At 46.2% G+C, this 19,117-nt stretch overlaps 2 protein-coding genes across 5 annotated transcripts in view; one reads left to right on the top strand and one right to left on the bottom strand.

The window, feature by feature from the left end:
* Positions 1–1,740: 1,740 nt before the first annotated feature.
* On the bottom strand, positions 1,741–5,290 carry cbln2b (cerebellin 2b precursor). Its single transcript, XM_076050479.1, has 4 exons — positions 4,996–5,290; positions 3,906–4,601; positions 3,092–3,211; positions 1,741–2,970 (listed from the first exon to the last, which is right to left on the bottom strand). The coding sequence occupies exons 2-4, from the start codon at positions 4,188–4,190 to the stop codon at positions 2,773–2,775; spliced, it is 603 nt and encodes a 200-aa protein (XP_075906594.1). The 5' UTR covers positions 4,191–4,601; positions 4,996–5,290; the 3' UTR covers positions 1,741–2,772.
* Positions 5,291–7,823: 2,533 nt separating this feature from the next.
* The window catches only part of fbxo15 (F-box protein 15), a 43,444-nt gene continuing 32,150 nt past the window's right edge, over positions 7,824–19,117 (top strand). For 2 of the 4 annotated variants that reach the window (XR_012929378.1, XM_076050350.1), the window contains exons 1-9: positions 8,033–8,423; positions 10,342–10,446; positions 10,527–10,772; positions 13,539–13,742; positions 13,835–13,964; positions 14,091–14,173; positions 15,074–15,219; positions 15,683–15,807; positions 15,899–16,013. Coding sequence is in view for 3 of the 4 variants with exons in the window: in XM_076050350.1 (XP_075906465.1) it covers positions 8,350–8,423; positions 10,342–10,446; positions 10,527–10,772; positions 13,539–13,742; positions 13,835–13,964; positions 14,091–14,173; positions 15,074–15,219; positions 15,683–15,807; positions 15,899–16,013 (1,228 nt within the window). In the remaining variant the exon portion in view is untranslated. Of the gene's footprint in view, positions 7,980–8,032; positions 8,424–10,341; positions 10,447–10,526; positions 10,773–13,538; positions 13,743–13,834; positions 13,965–14,090; positions 14,174–15,073; positions 15,220–15,682; positions 15,808–15,898; positions 16,169–19,117 lie in introns of those variants that run through there. The other 2 variants (XM_076050348.1, XM_076050347.1) reach the window with 2 other exon arrangements.

The following is a 19,117-nucleotide window of genomic DNA, read 5'->3' as shown; positions in this document are numbered from 1 at the left end:
ATCATCACGATTGAATGACTCCAACACACCCCTGGGGTCCTTCCGCATAAATAAGCAGCAGTTAAAGATTTTTCTTCCCAGTAACACATTTCACGTTCTCTCTACAGAACAATATTTTTGCTTAGACTGCCAAAGTGCTCAAGTGATTTCGATTTCCTGTGTCATTCAAGAAGTCTCTTGGCATGAAAACGCCAAATCGTACCATGTTTGCACAACATTTGCAAACCCCAGTTCAGTCTTGGCTCTTCTACGATAACAAGGAGTGCCGCTCACAGTCCCGATGTTCTCTTTTCTCCACGCGTAGCATCATTCGATGCCATCCCTTGTGTTCGGCAGTGATCTTGCTCATCCCAATTCTCCTCTCATCTCTTTTCGCAAAGCATGTTTGCGTGGCCCTGCCAGGCTCGTGCAGCTTCACACAAAAAGTGTGTTCCGTGTTTCACAATGTTGGTGACAGGAGTTCGCAGCACAGACAAGGTGCAGGGGGAAGACAAATCAGCTTCTTCACTGCCGGAGAATGAGCTAGCACAGCCTGCCCTTTGACCTCCCACATGCAGAGAAATCAATTAATCAATCTCAGCACACTCGCTGGCAAACTCGCTGGCAACTTGGGCGCAACTACAAGTTGTCCAAGTGGTGTCTCTCTCTCTCTCCCCCTCTCTCTCTGTGAGCTGCAGTCGTGTTTTTAATTTTGTTCTCTTCCACATCCCAGTCGATCCACAGTCACAGTCTCCATCTGGATCCTTCAGTTATCCAGCAAAAGTTCATCGTGTTTAGCATCCGATTCCCTAAAGTGAAATCCACTTCCTGCTGTGATAAGTCAAACGTCAATGAAGAGGAATCTGCAAAAGACATCATATTTGCCTGACAGCTTGTCATTGTCAAGTTCTACAATATCTAAAAAAAAAAAAAATAGATTTAGAGAAACCATAAAAATATTCCTTTCGTTTTACGTGAGGATCAGGCATGAATATTGTGTGTGTGTGTGTGTGTGTGTGTGTGAGAGAGAGAGAGAGAGAGAGAGAGAGAGAGAGAGAGAGAGGGAGGGAGGGAGAGGGAGAGAGAGGGAGACATGAGAGAGAGAGTGTGCGTGAGTGTGTGTGTGCGCGCGCGCGCACGAGCGCGCAGACAGCAGGGGGGGGGGGGTTGCGGTGGTGTCACAGTTAAGGCGAATAAACACTTCTAATATTTTAGGCAGCGTCCCACGAATTAAAACAAAAAGACACACAAAAAACAACAACAAGCGGCGATCAGCGAGAGAAACACACACCCGAGAAGCTGCAAGCAACCGCAGACATCGCCCCCTCTTAAGTCGTCTGTGCCTTGCTCTCCCGCAGCCGCGAGAGCCCGGTAGAGACGCGCCGGCGCTGCGTCGCGCTCCAAACTAGGTCCCCGCTTTAAATAATAACACCATGAGCGCACCTGCCAAACCAAAAAAAAAAAAGAAAAAAAAGACGCGACATTTTTAAAACGTTAATCTTCCCGATGTCGTCAAGTATATTTCTGACTTCACGCCGTCACGTATTTGCCCTCGTGTGACAAGTGCTGCGAAGAGGCCGGCTGCATATTTCAGCACCAGGGACAGCTCCTGCTGAGAAGCGGCCTGACGTTTCAGCCCCCGTTCCAAATCGCAAAAAATTCCTTTTTCTTTTTTTTTAATCAAACGTCAAATCCCGCCTGCTCTCGTTAAATGCAGTGTATAGTGTCAGTAAACAAGCGATAAATGCTCTCAGCCTAAAGTACAATACAATATATTTTTATTAAGCGGGACATATAGGGATTCCTCTATTATTTCCACAATGTACATTTGGTGAGCAACGTCACTGAACATTAAATCAGTCAAAAGCTACGAAGATTCCGAAATGTCGAACACACAATGTGAATATGTACTTTTATAAATTATATAGCTATGCTTCTCTGTCGGTTTTTTTTTTTTTTTTTTTTTAAATAAAGGAAAAATCTCTGAAATAAAAGGTCTCTAAGTCGTCTCCGGGTGGCTCAAATATGTCGCCTTATTTTTTCCCCCCCTCTGTCTCTCTCTTTTAATAAACTCCTCGGCGGCCTACATTTGGCTTATTTTTAGTATGTTCAGCATCCAAACGCAAACACCATTGACAGCACAAAGAAACATAAAGTAAAAACTTCCACTCGTGCAAAAAAAAAAAAAAAATGCCTCTGGCGTGAAAACAATTCTTCTCTGGTGTCCATAATTCCACATCAGCCTATCTCACCGGGTCGGAAGCGATATTCTTTAAGGCTGTACAAACATAAAGCAGCACATAACACACTACAGGCCTGTCCAGGTCATCAGTTCTTCCCGCCACACTTGTCTGCTCCCGTGCACCGGTTTTTATGTCTATTGGCAAAAAGGAAAAAAAGAAAAAAGTTTTGTTTTTTTTCCAAGAAAAAAAAAAAAGAAAAAAAAAAGAACAAATCCACATACTGGACAAGCGCACGCCGGTCGATCAACACGTTTAAATCATCCATGTTGCGTAAAAGTTGACTGATGGGTTTTGGTATATATGAAAACTCCAAGGAAACGTTCGTATTTGACTAGATAGTGGTCGAGTGTTGGGTATACAGATATTCGTCGGCTTCCTTGGCTGACAGTTTGTTTAAAGTTAAAAATAAAATGACGTGTTTTTGGATTTTTTTTTTCTTTTTTCTCATTTTCGTCTTCTTCTTTCTTCTACTCCTGCCCCTTCCTCTTCTTTCCTTCCTCCGACACGAGGAGACAGTTCCGCTGCGGCGCTCCACCGTCGCGCGTCAGAATTATAGAGGAAACACCAGAAAGCCTGAGAAGGTGGAGTACTTCCATCCGCCCATTAAAGTGCCGCGCTCCAGCTTGAGATAGACCCGGTCCTCCCGCTCCACCATCAGGAGAACCCCGTTGCTGGCCGCCTCTCTCGTCACGTCCTGGTCACCGGCGAACGCCGATATAACAGGATAGTCGTTCTGCATCAGGTTCACCTGCACGAGAGAGGATCACCCCTTGAATCTCACCAGTTGTGTGTGTGTGTGTGTGTGTGTGTGTGTGTGTGTGTGTGTGTGTGTGTGTGTGCGTCCTACACGCACGTATCTTGCTCCTCACCTGTATAGTTTGTCTGTTGTAGACCTTCACCACGTGAAAGCTGAAGCTATAAATCCCCCTCCGCGGTGCCTGGAAAACACTCGCCTTCAGATCGAAGTGGTTGCCGATATTCACTAAAACCTGTGACCAAAAGCAAAAGTAGAAATAAAATGAAAAAACATTGGGGGTTAGACGACGAGAATCAGCCTTTCCCGCCACCACTACCCTCCCCTCTGGCTAATTTGCATGCTACGATTAACACAACAGTTGTGTTTAACTAATCTGCCGTTCGCATCTGCCATGCTCGGTGATTACAGCGTGCATCGAGGGGGGCTTATCAATCACGGTTCTTCATGCGTCTGAACTTCAGTCGTGGCATTTGGGGCGCTTCTCTTGCTCGGATTGCGCGTGTCGGGCAGCTGTCCAAACACTCTCAATGGCGAGGAATTTGTTGAATTATCGCAGATTTTTCTTCCTTTCTTTTCTTCTCTTTTCTTTTCTTTTTTAAGGCGAAACAACAGACATGTCAGTTGAGGCCAGGCCTCCGTCGCATATGTGATAATAATCCTGAATGAGCGATTATCCGTTTTGGCAGCGCATCCACACACCGTGCCAATTACGCACGGCGATACGCGGCAGCGCTTCGCCATTGTGTGTTTTAAGGTTAGAGATTAGTCAGAACACACACATGGATACAGTCGGTTAAAAATGGCTTTCACATTCACATAAATACACATTCAGGTTACTATGCTGTGACTGTGAAGGGAAAACAATAATCTCTTTATGTGTCACTTTTCTCCTGACTGTGTGGATTGAGTCAACGCGAGTACCTGACCTGGTCAAAGTAGATGGTCATGGACGTGTTGCTCATCTCCGACGGCTCGTGGTTGGTGCCGCGCACAGCGGAGAAAGCCACCTTTGCCCCGGCGGAGCGGACCGATATGCCCAGTGACGAGGTGACGCCACCGTCCGACGACGGGTTGGAGTCGCACACCACCAGACACTTCCCTTCCAGCACGATGGGCTCCGTGTCGTTCTGGCCGAGGCTGAAAGCCACGCCGCATCCCATGAGGAATGTCAGAGCCAGCATGGCAGGTCCCGGGCAGCGCGCGGGCACCATGGTCGGATCGCTGCTCCCGTTCGCACAGACCCGTCAGCCCCTTGGAGGTTTGTTAGGACTCGATCACCTGGTCCGGACTTTCTCCTCTCTCTCTCTCTCTCTCTCTCTCTCTCTCTCTCTCTCTCTCTCTCTCTCTCTCCACTTTCTCCTCCTCCTCTTCTCTCTCTCTCTCTCTCCCTCTCTCTCTCTCTCTCTCTTCCTTCCCCCCTCTCCCTCGGTTTCTCTCTGTGCGTGTGTGTGTGTGTGTGTGTGTGTGTATGTGTGAGACGCTCTCTCACTCTTCCGAACACCTTCTGACACACACGAGCGCGCGCGAGAGCGCTCAGGTCCTTCCCAAGGCTGCCACTCTCCTCCCTCCTGGTCGCCTAAGTTGATTTTGGGAGGACGTTCAGGCGGCTGTGATTACAGATCCTGATGAAATGAGATGGAGAGGGTGGGAGGGGGGTCAGTGAGTCAATATGAGACAGAGGTAGTGAATAAAAATCGAAGGAGGAAGTCACTAATCGACGCGTTCCCTGTGCGTAAAAATGACTTTTACGCGATCAAAATGAAAGAAAACAGCGGATCGGTGAAAAGCAAAATTCGCACAGTATTTCTGTTCGCCTGCCACTGCTAACAATCCACAATCGGTGCTTGATCCCACTGTTTCTGGACGTTCTGCAGTGTTATACCAATTTCTATATTTAAAAAAGAAAAAAGAAAAAATGAGAACCACCTGCCAGTATGAATTACCCCGCTGTGAAACAAGCACTTTGTGAGTATTTCTGCTCGACAAATATAAAACAAAAGGCAAAACACGACCCACCTGCGGTGCGCTCTCCATCCCGCTCGCTCTGCCTCGCGCCGACTGTGAAGTGAACTGAGCGCTCAGATCAGTGATGCTAAAAAGCAGGAGTCTGAGTCTCTGGGCTCCCTTTCGAGGGACAACTCACGCCCATTTTGCTGTGTGATGCCCTGCTGCCACGGATTTCATTTGAAGACCAATCCCCTTGCAATAAACAGCACATGCGTGGACTAAGGAGGGGGGTTCTTGTTTACGCATTCATTAGTCCAGTGTTGTGAGATCACTCTGGGTGTGTGGGTCGGCGGGGGCTGCGAGGGCAGTGAACACTCGCCCTTATGTCTTGTCGTTTACGCGCTTAGAGATGTTCACGCTGCAATCCGGGGGGGGGGGGGGGGGGGACATGCAGTGCACTGACACATACATGTTCCTAATTTGAGACTTCCACGGACAGCGCGCTCACCACCTTAGCTCAAATAAAAATACTCGTGCGCCATCCAGTGGCGGATTTCACACCTATTGCATCTTGTCATCAAAGGCACGGTGGAGTGAGAGGAGGGGAAGCAAAATCAAAGCCCAAAAGTGATTAAAATGATGTGAATGCTGTGGCTTTGCATGTTTTATTCATAAGTGTGTACCGGCAAATCAGCAGGTCTCTTCTTCTTTCTTTTCTTTTTTTTTAAAAACTCCTCACATGCAAGTCACACTTACCACACATGCCATGGGGGCAAGTTGAAAGCACTTGAAAACTTCTGAAAATGTCCACTTCACAGAGAATGACCCGCACCCCTTCTGTACTTCAGCCGTAGCCTTTTTATTTTCAATTCCTGACATGTCATCACCCTTTGAAGAGCCGTGTAGAGGGGCCCCTATCAGCGCTCCACACCTCTGAAGAGTCTGCGAGTGGGCTTCAAAGGAGGTGAGCCCTCATGTTACACCCTTAATGAGCTGTCATTTTCCCATTTAAAGATATGCTCCTGGTGACATTATGCATGGCCACTGCGTCGCATGGGGGAAGCGACTACGTGGACCTTTCTCGGACGTCACCGGCAGAAGACGATTGTTGCACAGAATTTCTTCATTTCTGCTTCACCCCAATCTGAAGAAGACAAAATTTAACGTTTCCTGGAGGCTCTTTGGCGTTCAGTTTGCACCTAACTGTTCACAGTGACTGCCGACTGCTTCCAAAAGCAACATACTTGCACATAAATTCAAAACGTGCAGTGAAAAGTGGAGGAATTATTTCAGATTTCATCACTGGGTGGAGATGGGGGATCCTTGGTGTCTCTCTGCAGCCCCATTTGACAAAACAGTGCACTGTCAGAGCTGACTGACAAACCATGCGGAAGAGTGACATCAGGTATCCGAGAGCCACAACTGACCCCGGGCCTGCAGAAGGACACATAGCAACGGAAAACATCAAATGTCAAGTATGTGGGAACATGCAAAAGGAAAGGCTGCGGCCTACATGGCATTACCATACCAGCGGCTGCTGTTGCCCTGTAAGGAATTTGCGGAAAGCTGATCGGCCAAACTGACAACAGTGTTACGGTTATTTTCCCTGACAGACAGTAGAGTCCATTGGCTCTCCAGGATGGGGTGGAGGAGAAGGCAGTAACGTAATTGTTTTCTTAAAACCAAAGCTGGCAATTAAAAGATTTTAGTGATATATCCTCATCTATCCTCATCATCTGTGCGAATAAAAGAAATTTATTTTGCATCATCACTTCTAGCTGAGTTTTTTTTTTTTTTTTTTTGCTGTAACTGAAAAATGAGTCCTTACAGTGTCCTACCTTTCATAAAAACTTGTATAAATTATATGCAAATCATCCCCTGTGTTCTAAAGCTGCCATATGCTTCGCAAGGTCTAAAGTACCCACTAAAATAGTGTGCGTCCATCCGTCTGTCTGTCCATCTGTTCGTGTGCAAACAGAGACGAATCAGTGTCCTCGCGTCAGAAACGGGGTCAGACTTTGAAACAGGTTCATTCGGGAGCTATATTCCTCCCTTTGCCGCAGCCCTGAAAGGACCCGTCTGACTGGAGGGGATTCGGATTTTTTGTTATGTGTCTCTTGTCTTACATCAGTGAGATGTGACCTCTATCTTAACATGTCTGAGGAGGCAACATCAATCTTGTTCCTCCCCCGCTGCGCTAACACCCTGATGAGGAGTTATATTGCTAACCCAGAGAAAGGTTACGGCAGACTACTGTGCCCGCTGGAGCTCACAGTAAATGCTATTTGTCTGTTTGTGTGTGTGTGAGAGAGAGAGGGGGGGGGGGGGGGGGGACAATACAGTGCGGGCCACACTGTTGCTCTGCCAGAACACAGGAACATACTGATTTGTTTGAATCAGTATGTAAGGCATATTTTAGAGTACAGGAATAAGCATCATTGACAACCATTTCAGGATTTGAAAATCATGCTTTTATGTTTTCAGGAGCAGATGCATCATTTTTTTTTTTTTTTTTTTTTAATTCTTTACAATGTTTTTTTTATCCACTACATGGCAGAATAATTCTCCACATATTACATAATTCATTTTATAATTATTGGGAATAACATAAATCAATCTTGCTGCTATATATATTATTCATTTCGACTTCAAAAGGAGCAGCAAAGTATTTTCTAACTAACAATTAAAATAAAACTGAAATGTAAAATACAACCTTGTTATTCATTTGTTCTCATTGTTCTTTACATGAAATACTCTCTGCGTGTTTGCAAAAATGTAAATGTAAAAAATGTAAAATTCTAAGTATTATTAGTAATGGTATAGGAATGGCAGTCGTGGTAGGTGTTGTAGTATTAGTACTCTGCGACGGCTGGTGACGTGGGCGGAGCTAACTCTTCTCGTTTGAGGGGCACGTGCGAGTTATTCCATTAGCCTGCACGAATGAGTTGAGTTGAAAGCACACGTCGTTTCCCGAATAATTCTATGATTTAGAGTTGTGGAGAGAAAACGTTCTGAAAAATCACCAGACTTTTATCGTATAGGCTTCTCCACAGGTAAGCGAACACAAGCTGTGACGTCGTTCAAATGTTTTGCCAAAGTAACGTGTGTTTGGGCCTCGTAGGAATGCCGCACGAAAGCAAAAGAGTATCGTCAGAACAAGAACATAAATGAGCTCATTTCGTCGGTGGTTTACATTTGTCGACAAACGCGTTCGTTTCCTTAAGGCGCGAGTGCCGCGCCTCAATTTGGTTTTTGCTCGGGTCGCATAACTGACGTCACCATGGATACGGGACGCTTTCCAGCGGCAAATGGCTTTTGATGTTTGAGCGGGCCTTTGCACGTACACGGTTACGGATACTGACATTCTGGCTTTAAATTCTAGCAGTTTGTTTTTCTTCATTTGTTTTCAGACCTGGGAGATACATGGCGACACCACCAGTAGCCCCCAAAAGAGTCTCCAAAATACGGCCAGTGTCGTCTCGGAACTGTTTTTCAAGGTACTAGTTCTTCAGCACTACATGCTAGTCCCTCGCGCTACATGTAGAGTTTCCAATCGTCCCTTAAAATATAGAATTGCCCTGTATTTAAATCCCGTTTTAAACAGATGCGGGACGTATCTCGTGTCTCGTATTTCTAAGTTGTCTTGAATGTAAACTTGTTTTGGATACAAACTCACGTTCGTTTCCATAGAGTTTGCGTTCAAGACCGTAACCTGCGTAGCTGCGGGCAATACCATACTACAGACTGGCTGCGTAGTTTGCTTAGAGTAGGCTATGAATCATAATCTCTTGTTCTTTTCAGTTGTGTTTATTATATTATGTATAATTATGTATTTGTTATTGTAAGCTGGCAACACTATCTACATTCTATCTATCTATCTATCTATCTATCTATCTATCTCGTTCTTTCTTTCTCTACCTTTGGTGCTATAAAACAAAACAACAGCAGGGTGGCTGCGAGCTTGCAGCTCCAACCACCTTTGCTGCCCAGTTAGTAAAGGGATTTATGCACCTGGTTTGCAGCCAGACACTGTAAAACCAAAGCAAGAATCAATACAGGGGGCAAGGCACTCCACTGGGTGTTCCTATTAGGCGTCCTGAATCGGTTTAACGTGAGCCGTAAATGCAGCACGGAACAGTTCACACAAAGAAGTCAGCTAGCCTCTCTGTTCTCCATGCATACACGCACACACACACACACACACACACACACACACACACACACACAAACATACACTTGTACACAAGCCCATCATCACCAGTCATTGCGTTAAAACATTTTATTTTTATTTTAACTTTATCCTTCTGCAGTTTCATGCATTGATATCTCTTTTTTGCGATGTCTGTCTATCCCTGCTCCTTTGACGTTATATCATAATAGCAGTTGTCAAGGTGGGGACTTTTAAGGGATCATATAAAAGTGGAACAGAACAAAACATTCGCTCTTGCGATGAATCATATGGTGCAGTGCATTCTTATCACAATAATCCACTAAACGACAGTAGAATCCATGTCAATTAGATTTGTTGTGGATTATGATTATGAGTGGAACTGAGTGAGAAAGTGGAACTTGCATCTCAACTCGTGTATCTTTTCAGCCCAAATGGACTGCTCATTAGAGGCACATAATGTGTGGGTGTGTCTGTGCTCGCAGACGTGGGGTGCAAGGATGTTGTAAGGGGAAGTGATGACATGCACCGGACCGTGAGCAAGGGTTGGACAGGGAATCGATGACTCGGCTGCTTAACAAGGAGAACAAACCCATTCTGATGTGAAAGAAATAAATGCAGCATCCCAAGCAATCAAACATTTGTTTGAATTTAAATGATGTTTGAATTATTTGAAGAATTATTTGTGGTTTAATATTCAAGGAGGTCATGCTTAAACTTCATATTGTTCAAGTTATTAACGGTCATGTGGTAAAAATGTATTGGAAGTACTTTTTTTACATCAGTGAAGGCTGGAGTCAGTTTTTCTAAGCTGAAGGGAACTGCAGAACAGAGGAAGATGATCAAGATAATTACAGATATTCATAACTTCTCATCTAAACGCACTTTTTTTGTATGTAATTTTCAATTCATATCAGTGTGTAATTGTGGAATTTTCCAACAGCGCTTGTTGGAGCGTGGTTGGCTTTAGAATATCTTACCACTCAGCACTTCATGCATCGCTCGGCTTTGATTCCCTTTACTTCGTCTTTGATTAATCCCTCCCGGTGACTCCACAAGTGCCTCCTTTGACACCAGCACTTTCCACAGAAGTAAATGCTGTCGCTCTATCAAGCGTTCAATTAGGGCTAATGAAGAGTTAGACCGCCGCTCAAATGAAAACATCCATGCCGTGTTTGTCCCAACTGCTGTGCGCTGCTGTGACACAGCTGTCACGTCCCTCTGCTGACGCCTCACGTCTTCTGCAGGCTGCCGGCTGAGATCCTGGACAAGATCGTGTCCTACCTGGACGCCTCCGCCCTTTTCACCGTCAGTTTCACCGACAAGTTCCTCTGTCGGCTCGCCAACGAGAAGTGAGTGTCGCGGGGTAAGGTCAGTATTTCTGCTATGGCAGAGAGAGATGGCCATCTTCTCTCTCCCCCTGTCGCTGCAGCGCTCCATGGGCCAAGATGTACGTGGCAGAGTTCTGCAAGGATCGAAAGGCAAAGCAGAAGAGTGTGGATGAGCAGCAGCTGGTTGTGCCGACGGCCCCAGCGGTGGTGCAGGACCAGCCACTGGGATACTGGAAGATGGTGTACTTCAGGTCCGTGGCTGCGCGTGACTCAAACAAGTGGAAAAGGCATCTTCGAGCAATCAGCAACTACACAGGACTGCCCAGTCAAACAGAGCGCGTCCTACGGTAAGAGTCAAAACAAGAGGCCTTTGGTAGATAGATAGGTAGGTAGATAGATAGATAGATAGATAGATAGATAGATGGATTATTTAACAGACTCAAGGTGTACTTGAAACTTATTTTTATGTATTGTTCCTATGTTTAATCTAAAGCTTTATCTAAAAATGTATTTATGTATATATATATATATATATGTGTATATATATATATATATATATATATATATATATATATATATATATATATGTTTATATATACATACACATATATACGTATATATATATATATGTGTGTGTGTATAAATATATATATATACATATATATATACACATATATTTCCATATATATCTTGGATCTCCATAAAACAGCTTATTAAGCCCTCTGTCATCAGTCATCAGTAAATCACTGTTTTTAGTTCTGAGTTGGAGGGTGAATGAGTTTGGGTGCTTTTTTTCACCTCTGGTGCAGCGTTCTAGTGATACGTACCTGCAGACGCACAACGGAACACCTGTTTTCCAGAAACTGGTGCGTCATGGCCATCTAGAGGCACGTTTATCAGGAAAACAAAAATAACTTTGCATCATGCGGCACCTTCTGATGGTTGGTAAGAAGTGGGACTGCGCAAATACCAGCCGCACACATACGCCGTGTCTGAATGCAGGAGCTGCATTCAAAAGCCGGGTTTGCAGGGCTGCTCTTCAGAGGAAAAACATCTCGGCAGCGTTCTTTTTTTTTTTTCCAGAAGTTGCCGACGTTACGGTTGGCCGCTCTCGCCGCCGTCAAGACAGCAGCGTGGATTTGACTTTGAAAAACCCCGGCGCAATCTTCCTCCTCGCCATCTGCCACGCGCACAGCCGCAATCGCAGTCTTGCGCGCATCGTCGTGGGAGCCTGTGACGTGCTTGCGGTTTGGCAAGTCAACAGTGAGAGGGGGAGGAAAGAGAAAAAAATAAATAAACTCGGGAGATGGACTCCTCGCTGTCAAGAAAGTTGGAGGGCAAAAGGGAGAAGGGGTCTGGCGGAGGGGGGAGGGCGACGGAGGCGAGAGGGCCGTGGCGGGTCAAGCCGCCGGCAATCAAAAACAAAAGCGCGGTTTGTTTTTCATACGCCGCTTTAATGACTCTTTCTTATTAGAGGCGAGAGCGGAGGTCTCTGTCTGAGCGCGACGTCTGCTCCGGGGGAGCAGAAACCGCCTCCGACTGCGGTTTCTGCTGTGTTTTTATAACCTCTGATTAGAGGCTGCGCTGCACTCAATTTTGAGTTCTTTGGCAGACGGAGGGGGAGGGGGAGGAGGAGGAGGCAGGAATAACTGCGCCCCTCGCAGAGCCTTGTCGGAATTGTTGAAATAAATTACCAAGCCCTGCAACTCCTCATCTGCAGCGGGGCACGCACACACGTATATGCTTTCTCACCTCCTCCTCCTCCTCCTCCTCATCTTCCTCTGCCGCCTCTTCCCACCAGCTCAGACAACTCCCCGCGGAGGCTTCAGACGCTGAGGCGCGTGCGATTTACCTCAGTAATAATCATTTCACAAGGCCTCGCGCACACAGGAGACGGTGCAGGAGGGGAATTCCCCAGGGTCACCCGGGGCCCTCCTGGGCTGCTCCACATTTTTTTTTATTGTTGTTGTTTTTTTGTTTTTTTTGTCTTGTTTTGTTCTTTCAGCATTTTTTTTCCCCCCCCTGTCCCCTTAATTGATATTGGATGGCACCTCAGCGGGACACCACCTTCATCACAGTAGGTGAAGCTCCCCCGCCTCCCGCCTCGCCTCCCCCCGCGTCGCAGTTTAGACACAATTGGATCAAGAGATTCATCACGAGCCGCTGCCGCGGTTTTCATTTCAGCCGCTGCATATCATTTCGTTTAGCGACGGCCGCGCTGAAGCCGAGAGCAAAAGTCCGGCTCCGGATGACATGAGCTGCGTTGTGTTGCAGCTTTACTGAGACGTCTCACAGGTTTGATGCTTTGACGCTGCCGTGTTGCTGTAAGGGCTGCAAGCAGATGTTAGATTCTTGCCTTGTGACCACTGGCAGGACGCCGATTTGAAAGCGACGCTCGTGCTCAGATCTAATGTTGTGTCAGAGGTTGGCAGGATGATTGGGTAATCCAGTTGCTTGCGGTGCAAAGCTATCTAAATAATAATAATGATAATGATGCATTTTATTTAAAAGCGCCTTTCAGGACACTTCAGGTCATTGCTACGAAAGGTTTAAAATGACAGTTAAAAATGTAAAAATGGCAAGACACAGAATATCTGAATGTGTCTCCTTGTTTCCATCCTCAAAAAAAAAAAAATATATATATATATATATATATATATAAGGTTTGGACACACGCTATGAATTTAATGTCTTGTCTTTCATTCTCTTGACTATTGACATTGCAGTTTCTCGCTGAAGACGTCAAAACAACGTATGAACTCACATGGAATTATATAGGAAACAATAAAAATGTAAAATAACTCAAACATGCTTTATATTCAAATTCTTCAAAATAGCCACCTTTCATAAAAAGCTTTACAGTTATTGAAGGTGTTTTTCTTTGCTGCATAATTGCATATATCTTGCTCATATATTCGATGTTTTCAGTATCCACAGTGTAGAAAGTTATTGCATGGGAAGGTGTATCCAGACTCTCGACTGGTGGCGTATATCTATGCTCGTGTGGGGTTGCTCCCTACACGGACTCATCTGTACCTAATGCACGTACACATGTTTACTGGCCCTAAAAGCTCTGTGTCACCAGAATCCTTCATCCCGGCGTCTGATTGCAGGAACTTGCACGTCACCTGGGAGCTGACGGTCTCAGATAAGTCGGGGCTCGAGGCCGCTCACGAGCTGAGCTGGGCGCGCTTCTCCGAGACTTCTGCGACCCTGTGCTGGAGCGGGGTAGGCTGTTTGCCCGACCAGCGGCACATTTCCACCCTTCAACTCCACGGTGTCAGGAGAGTAGCCCTCAACTGCCCGGGCCTGAAGAAGTGAGACTGCCTGGCACACTGGACTGTGTTTCTGCCTCCCCCTTCCCCAGCGCTGAAAAACCCACTCTCTTCTCTTCGCCTGCTTCTTCCAGGCCTGGCTGGAGGTCCCTCATGGCAGAGTTAGACGTGGAAACTTTGGCGCAAAACGCGCAAACGATCGGTGGAGACAGACTGGTCGAGCTGAGGCTGCTCAAGCCAGGCATAACCATCGGCCTCTGGAAGGTAAACATTTCCATGCCAAGATTGACATTTCAAGCGAAACGAGTGACTTGATTACGCCGCAAAACAGCAGATTCCCCCCCCCCCGCCCCCTCGTCTTTGAGCGCAAGCTGTGGCTCTCTTTTGCAGGGCCAGAACTCGGTTGCCTTTGTAATGTTCACGCTCCACTTCCTCTCGCTGGTGGAGAGCAGCACCGAGGGATCTTGGGGTCGGTAAGCAAGCACTTGAAAAGGCACCTTTTTTTTATGCACATGCTCACACGGCGTGCAGTGAATCACCTTCAGCTGGTTAGGGCCCGATTCATGACAGGAAGGGGGCTGATATCCCCCGATGTGGCCTGTCTGAGGCGCACAGCATGCCGCCTCGGAAAGCGTCCGCATCAATAGTTCACAGCCAATGATGTGAGTGTGCTCAGGGGAATAGCCACAGACGTCATGAGGATCTTTACACATTAGGCGGCAACATGCGTTTTTGTTTTTTTTATTATTTCTTTTTTTTTGTTGGTGGATGCTAATCTTTTTTTCCCAAACCCGACAATTAAATTTCTGTTTTTTTTAAATCAAACCAAATCAGGAATTTACAGCATATTCTTCCTAGAGATGGATGATGGTTGCTGCCTGCAATGACTGCTGCTGATAGGATCTATCATTTTCACATAATCATAACCCGCAAGTCAACAGAGGATGCAAACAAATCAAACCAGCAGTAATATTGTTGATTTTCTTCTGGTTCGTGTTTTTGGAAATCACTGCTTCAGAGCGTCTCCAGCCAAACGCTGCATCACTGCGCTCCCTTCTTTTATTGACTCTATTTTTCGGTCATGGTTTTAACCCAGCAGGCGGTTTTTCCGGTGAGAGGGTTGATGCAACAGTGGACTCTTGAGCAGTTGTTCCATCTTGTATATCCTGGCTGTCATCCGTAGTCGGGCTCACATGCATGAGGGGCCTTTGAAGCGCTGAGATGTGCTGGATTCCTGAGTCGTGTGCTCACAGCCCCCTCTTCTGGCGCCTTGCTAGATCACACTTATATATGTACATATTTTTAAGAATTACAATTACCCAGTTACAAGTTACCTACTTTCAACTTTCTTTTTCCTTTTTCCTTTCCCCCAGCCCTTACACAGAGCCAGTGTACAGAGCCCCTCTGGATGACATCGACCCGCAGTATGGTCTCCATGGCTACCACCTGCACCTGCTTCTCCACAACACCGAGCAGGAGATCATTTCTGGAAGCTTCTCCCAGCTCGCCTGCCAAAGAAGTAATTCATTGATAGAATCTTGTTCATATGTGAGGAAGTGTGATTGATGTCGTCCACCTTCACTGTCGAGCAGCCAAGGTCAAGGTGGTGCTTAAATAAAAGAAGGAAAGTAAATTAACTGCGGCCCGTACGAGGTCTTTGAAGCTGGATGTGTTTTTAGCCGTTCTGCGACTCTGATCTTTAATTATTCATTCACCATTGCATGTTGGATAGATTACTACTAGTAGTTTTCACTGAAGCGTGTTATCATCGCCTCTTAAATATTATCATATGTGCAAAGTTGCATCAATAATCTGCATCTGCACAATGACTTGGCTCAAAGAAAAAGTGCAAATACAGTTTTTTTTCCCCTTTTCTGTCCTCCTGACCATTAAAAACCATTTTGAGACATTGCAGTTTTGAATCAGCTGCATCAACACACATTTGATTCCACTGAGCGCTGCGCCTTGCTCTGCTCAAACAGGCAAAATCAATAATGGCCTCGTGCAGCTGACCGCCGTGAGCAGGATGGACTTGTCTCAGCACAGGCCTCTGTCGGCCAGCGTTGCCCTGCCTTGGAGGTGCGAGGCCCTGGAGGGAACCGTGCAGGTAAAACCGGCTGTCGGCGACTTGCAATTTTTTTTAATTTTTCTTTTACACTTAAAGGACGGTAGAACAGCGATCTATGTTCCTCTCCTAGGACTGCTGCGTCATGAGCGTCACTTTGCTGGACGAATTCCGGAAGCCCTTCTGGTGCGTCAGCTCCCTGGTGTCCATGCGGCCGGAGAAGTCGAGCGTCTGCTACGATCGTGACGGTGAGTGCTTCCTCATCCACCACCGGGACTCAGACGGCCAAGTTGAGATGGAACTCGTGCGCACGGAGGAACCGCGACAGCAGGTTTTCCTCGTCAGCTTGGTCGTGCGTGTGACGGTTGACAAGGTCAACGAGCACTTCGGTCGGGATTACTGAGCCCTGTTTGTTTCGGTTAAAATGTCTAGAGGTCTGTACGACATGCCTTCTTGAACCCATCCATCCATCCAGGCACCAATGCCTCTCTTATTCCAGTTGTAGTAATGATCTAGCAATCCATTTTTAGGGTAGACTATAAACACCAGGCTAAGTTAGCTTAGTTCCCCTGCAGATCTGTCTGAGGTTCGGTGAAAATAGCTAAAATATGGGACTATTAATCCTTTCCCCAATACACTGAAACAAAGTTTTAATGACGGGAGCAGGAGACACTGAATTATATGGGTCCATTGTTCCATTTACAGCGTCTCTGTCAGGCCTTGTCCTTTCCAACTGTGGCCACGACAGGGCTGCCCAAAGGCCACGCGCCCGTTAAAGCCACTATATAAATGAGAGCCGTCGCGCAGTTCATTGGTCGGCTCGCCCGAACACGTTACACGGTGACAAATTGGATGAGATTGACAATGACTCGGACTGAATGATGTGCGCCTGGCAGAGTTTTTAGGTTACAAGTGCGTTACAGCACAATTTCCTCCAGGCGACCTTCACACCACCCTTTACCGCTCGCATCAGCCGCCGTAAACGGCCGATCCTTCATCCTCCCTTTTATTAGAAGTTGAAAAAAAAAAAGGCACCAGGGTGTTGAGAGTAAGATAATGGACTCGGGCGGACATGAGGCCACTTACTCAGACGTCAGCGTAATGGCCAAACACGGAATATTGTTTCTCGGTGCAAGGACCGTGTCAGGTCTGTTCCTGGTGCTGCAGAAGAGGTGAAGGCCGCAATATTAGCTGCTGAAAATAAATCTATAAACTGGTAAAACACACGTGCAACATTGGTCAGCACATACTTTATGATTGGTTCTTTTTTTTTTTTAACTTGCAAGGTACAAGTCAGCGCTTTTTAAAAAATGTATTCTAATACTATCGGTTCTCCACTAGAGGGCTCCCTTCCACTAGAATTGGAAACACCCCTAAACGGCACAACTGCTTCAGGGTTGTTAAATCATGGTCACTATAAATATTCAAAAATAAATGAGAGCCACCGCAATGTGGTCACCGGCCTAACAGTTTTCAAATTTTTGTGAATGTCATTCAAGATGGAAAAAACAACAACAAACCATATCCTCCCATCCTCTGTTATGTTTATTATTATATTTTCATTCGCAAAAGCTTTCCAGGCCTTTTATGTTAATCTGACCTCAAACGGCTCAAACAACACACAAATTAAGAGAATCCACTGCCCAAAGCAGTGAATGGGTAGATTTGGTGACATAAAGCTTCATTAGACTCATCTTTCTTAGTTTCCTCGCAGGCTAATCTTGAAAGAAAATTGCTTCCATTTTTAGCCTCTAATTCCCTCCCCTGTGACTGACCAGCTGGGTCCGAAGACAATTCAGCCTTGGAAGAAGATGACATATTCCTTTTTGTACTGCAGGAGGGAAAACAGTCAATTAATGTAAATCGGTGGGCGGCAGTTTGATTAACATGGAAACACGTTTGATTTTGTTTATGCAGTCAGTGTGAGTCATCTTTTTTCTCCTCTAATTTATATTTCTTGACAAACCCTTTTGTGATCCTTACGGCTCCAACATTCATCAGCGTGTTGGAGAAAAACTAATAGCCTTGTAGTTGTATGAAAACACAGTGTGGTACATTTTTACCCAGCTAGAAGCCACAACAGCTGCTTAATTGAGCAAAATCTTTTGTTGTTGCCGCCATTAAAAAACTGACACCTGTGTTTACTCGTTTTCTCCTCAAGTGACTGCAGTGTTGTACTGGGATTTTTTTTTTAAAAGGCGCTTGTTATACAGTCTTGTTGTTGACGGCTCAAAGAACAGAAAGTTGTGCTTCAGTCAGCAGTCAGGATGAGATGCTCCAACATCTTTTCTCAAGTCTTGCTAGTGATCTGCTATTTATTTGATTTTTGAAACTCTTCAGACCTTTGGATTTTTGTTGGCAGAATCATAAAACCTTGTGCGTTTAGGTCAAACCAACAGTGTGACATAATCTTTACCTCGATTCGTTAAAAATGCTGCGGACGCGGAAATTGCGCTGGTGCTGTAAATCCAATACTGACAATAATGGAATACTAATGCACCCAGCACAGATTAGAGCCTCTTGTACATTTCCCTTTTGGTTTAGCAGATAGGGATAATGAAACTCCCTCGTCCCCTGGGTGCAGGAGTGAGAGTGGGTCAGTTAATGTTTGTCGTGAGGGCTGCAGGTGGCGCCGATCCGAGCGTTCCTTTAAAGGACCCCGGCTGCGTTGTCGTGGCCGTCACTCTAGTCGACGCCGTGAGTCAAAACAAGGCCAGTCCTTCACTCCCGCTCGCTATTTATCCAAAGTCACCGCTTCGGCTGACTCAGTGCCAAACTGCCGACACAAATATCAAACAGGCCTGACAGGAGCGGCCCGATCGCTGCTCGTACACAAGGTTCCATTTGGTCTCGGTGTAAAGGTCTGCGGCCGGAGGCGGACTCTTATCGATCAGGACCGTCGGTAAGAGGGTTAGTCGAAGCAGAAGGAGGAGGCGGAGGCGGAGGAGGGGAGGAGCCAGAGGCAAAAGGAGACGGCGGCAGCCTTTCTCTTGATGTGTGAGCAAGGCACGATCAGCCTTCGACCTTGTCCACAGGTCTGGATTTCAATTCCACCCAAAAAGGCACCTCCACCGCTCTGCCCCCGCCCATAGAAGGTCAAGGATGCACTTTTGTCTTCCCCTGTGGGAAATTTGTTGGAGACATTCTGGTCCATCTACGGGCCCTCCTCCAGGTGTGATTGTGAAAGAATTCATACAGTCATGCATGCATATCAGAGCCATGTGAGTCTTGGTTGTAAAGGCTCCATTGGGCACTTGGGTGCACGCTGGCAGAGCCTATTAAAAATTAACGCTCAGTTTAGGAGTGAATTGGTCTTTGAGGGCATACGAGTTGCCGCAGCCAGACGTATGAT

Source organism: Nelusetta ayraudi, unplaced genomic scaffold (genome assembly GCF_046127955.1).
Source record: "Nelusetta ayraudi isolate G7.1 ecotype Tasmania unplaced genomic scaffold, CSIRO-AGI_Nayr_v1 ptg000127l, whole genome shotgun sequence".
Lineage (NCBI taxonomy): Eukaryota > Metazoa > Chordata > Actinopteri > Tetraodontiformes > Monacanthidae > Nelusetta > Nelusetta ayraudi.
Note: the sequence above shows the minus strand (reverse complement) of the source record. Positions and strands in the feature narration are given on the sequence as shown.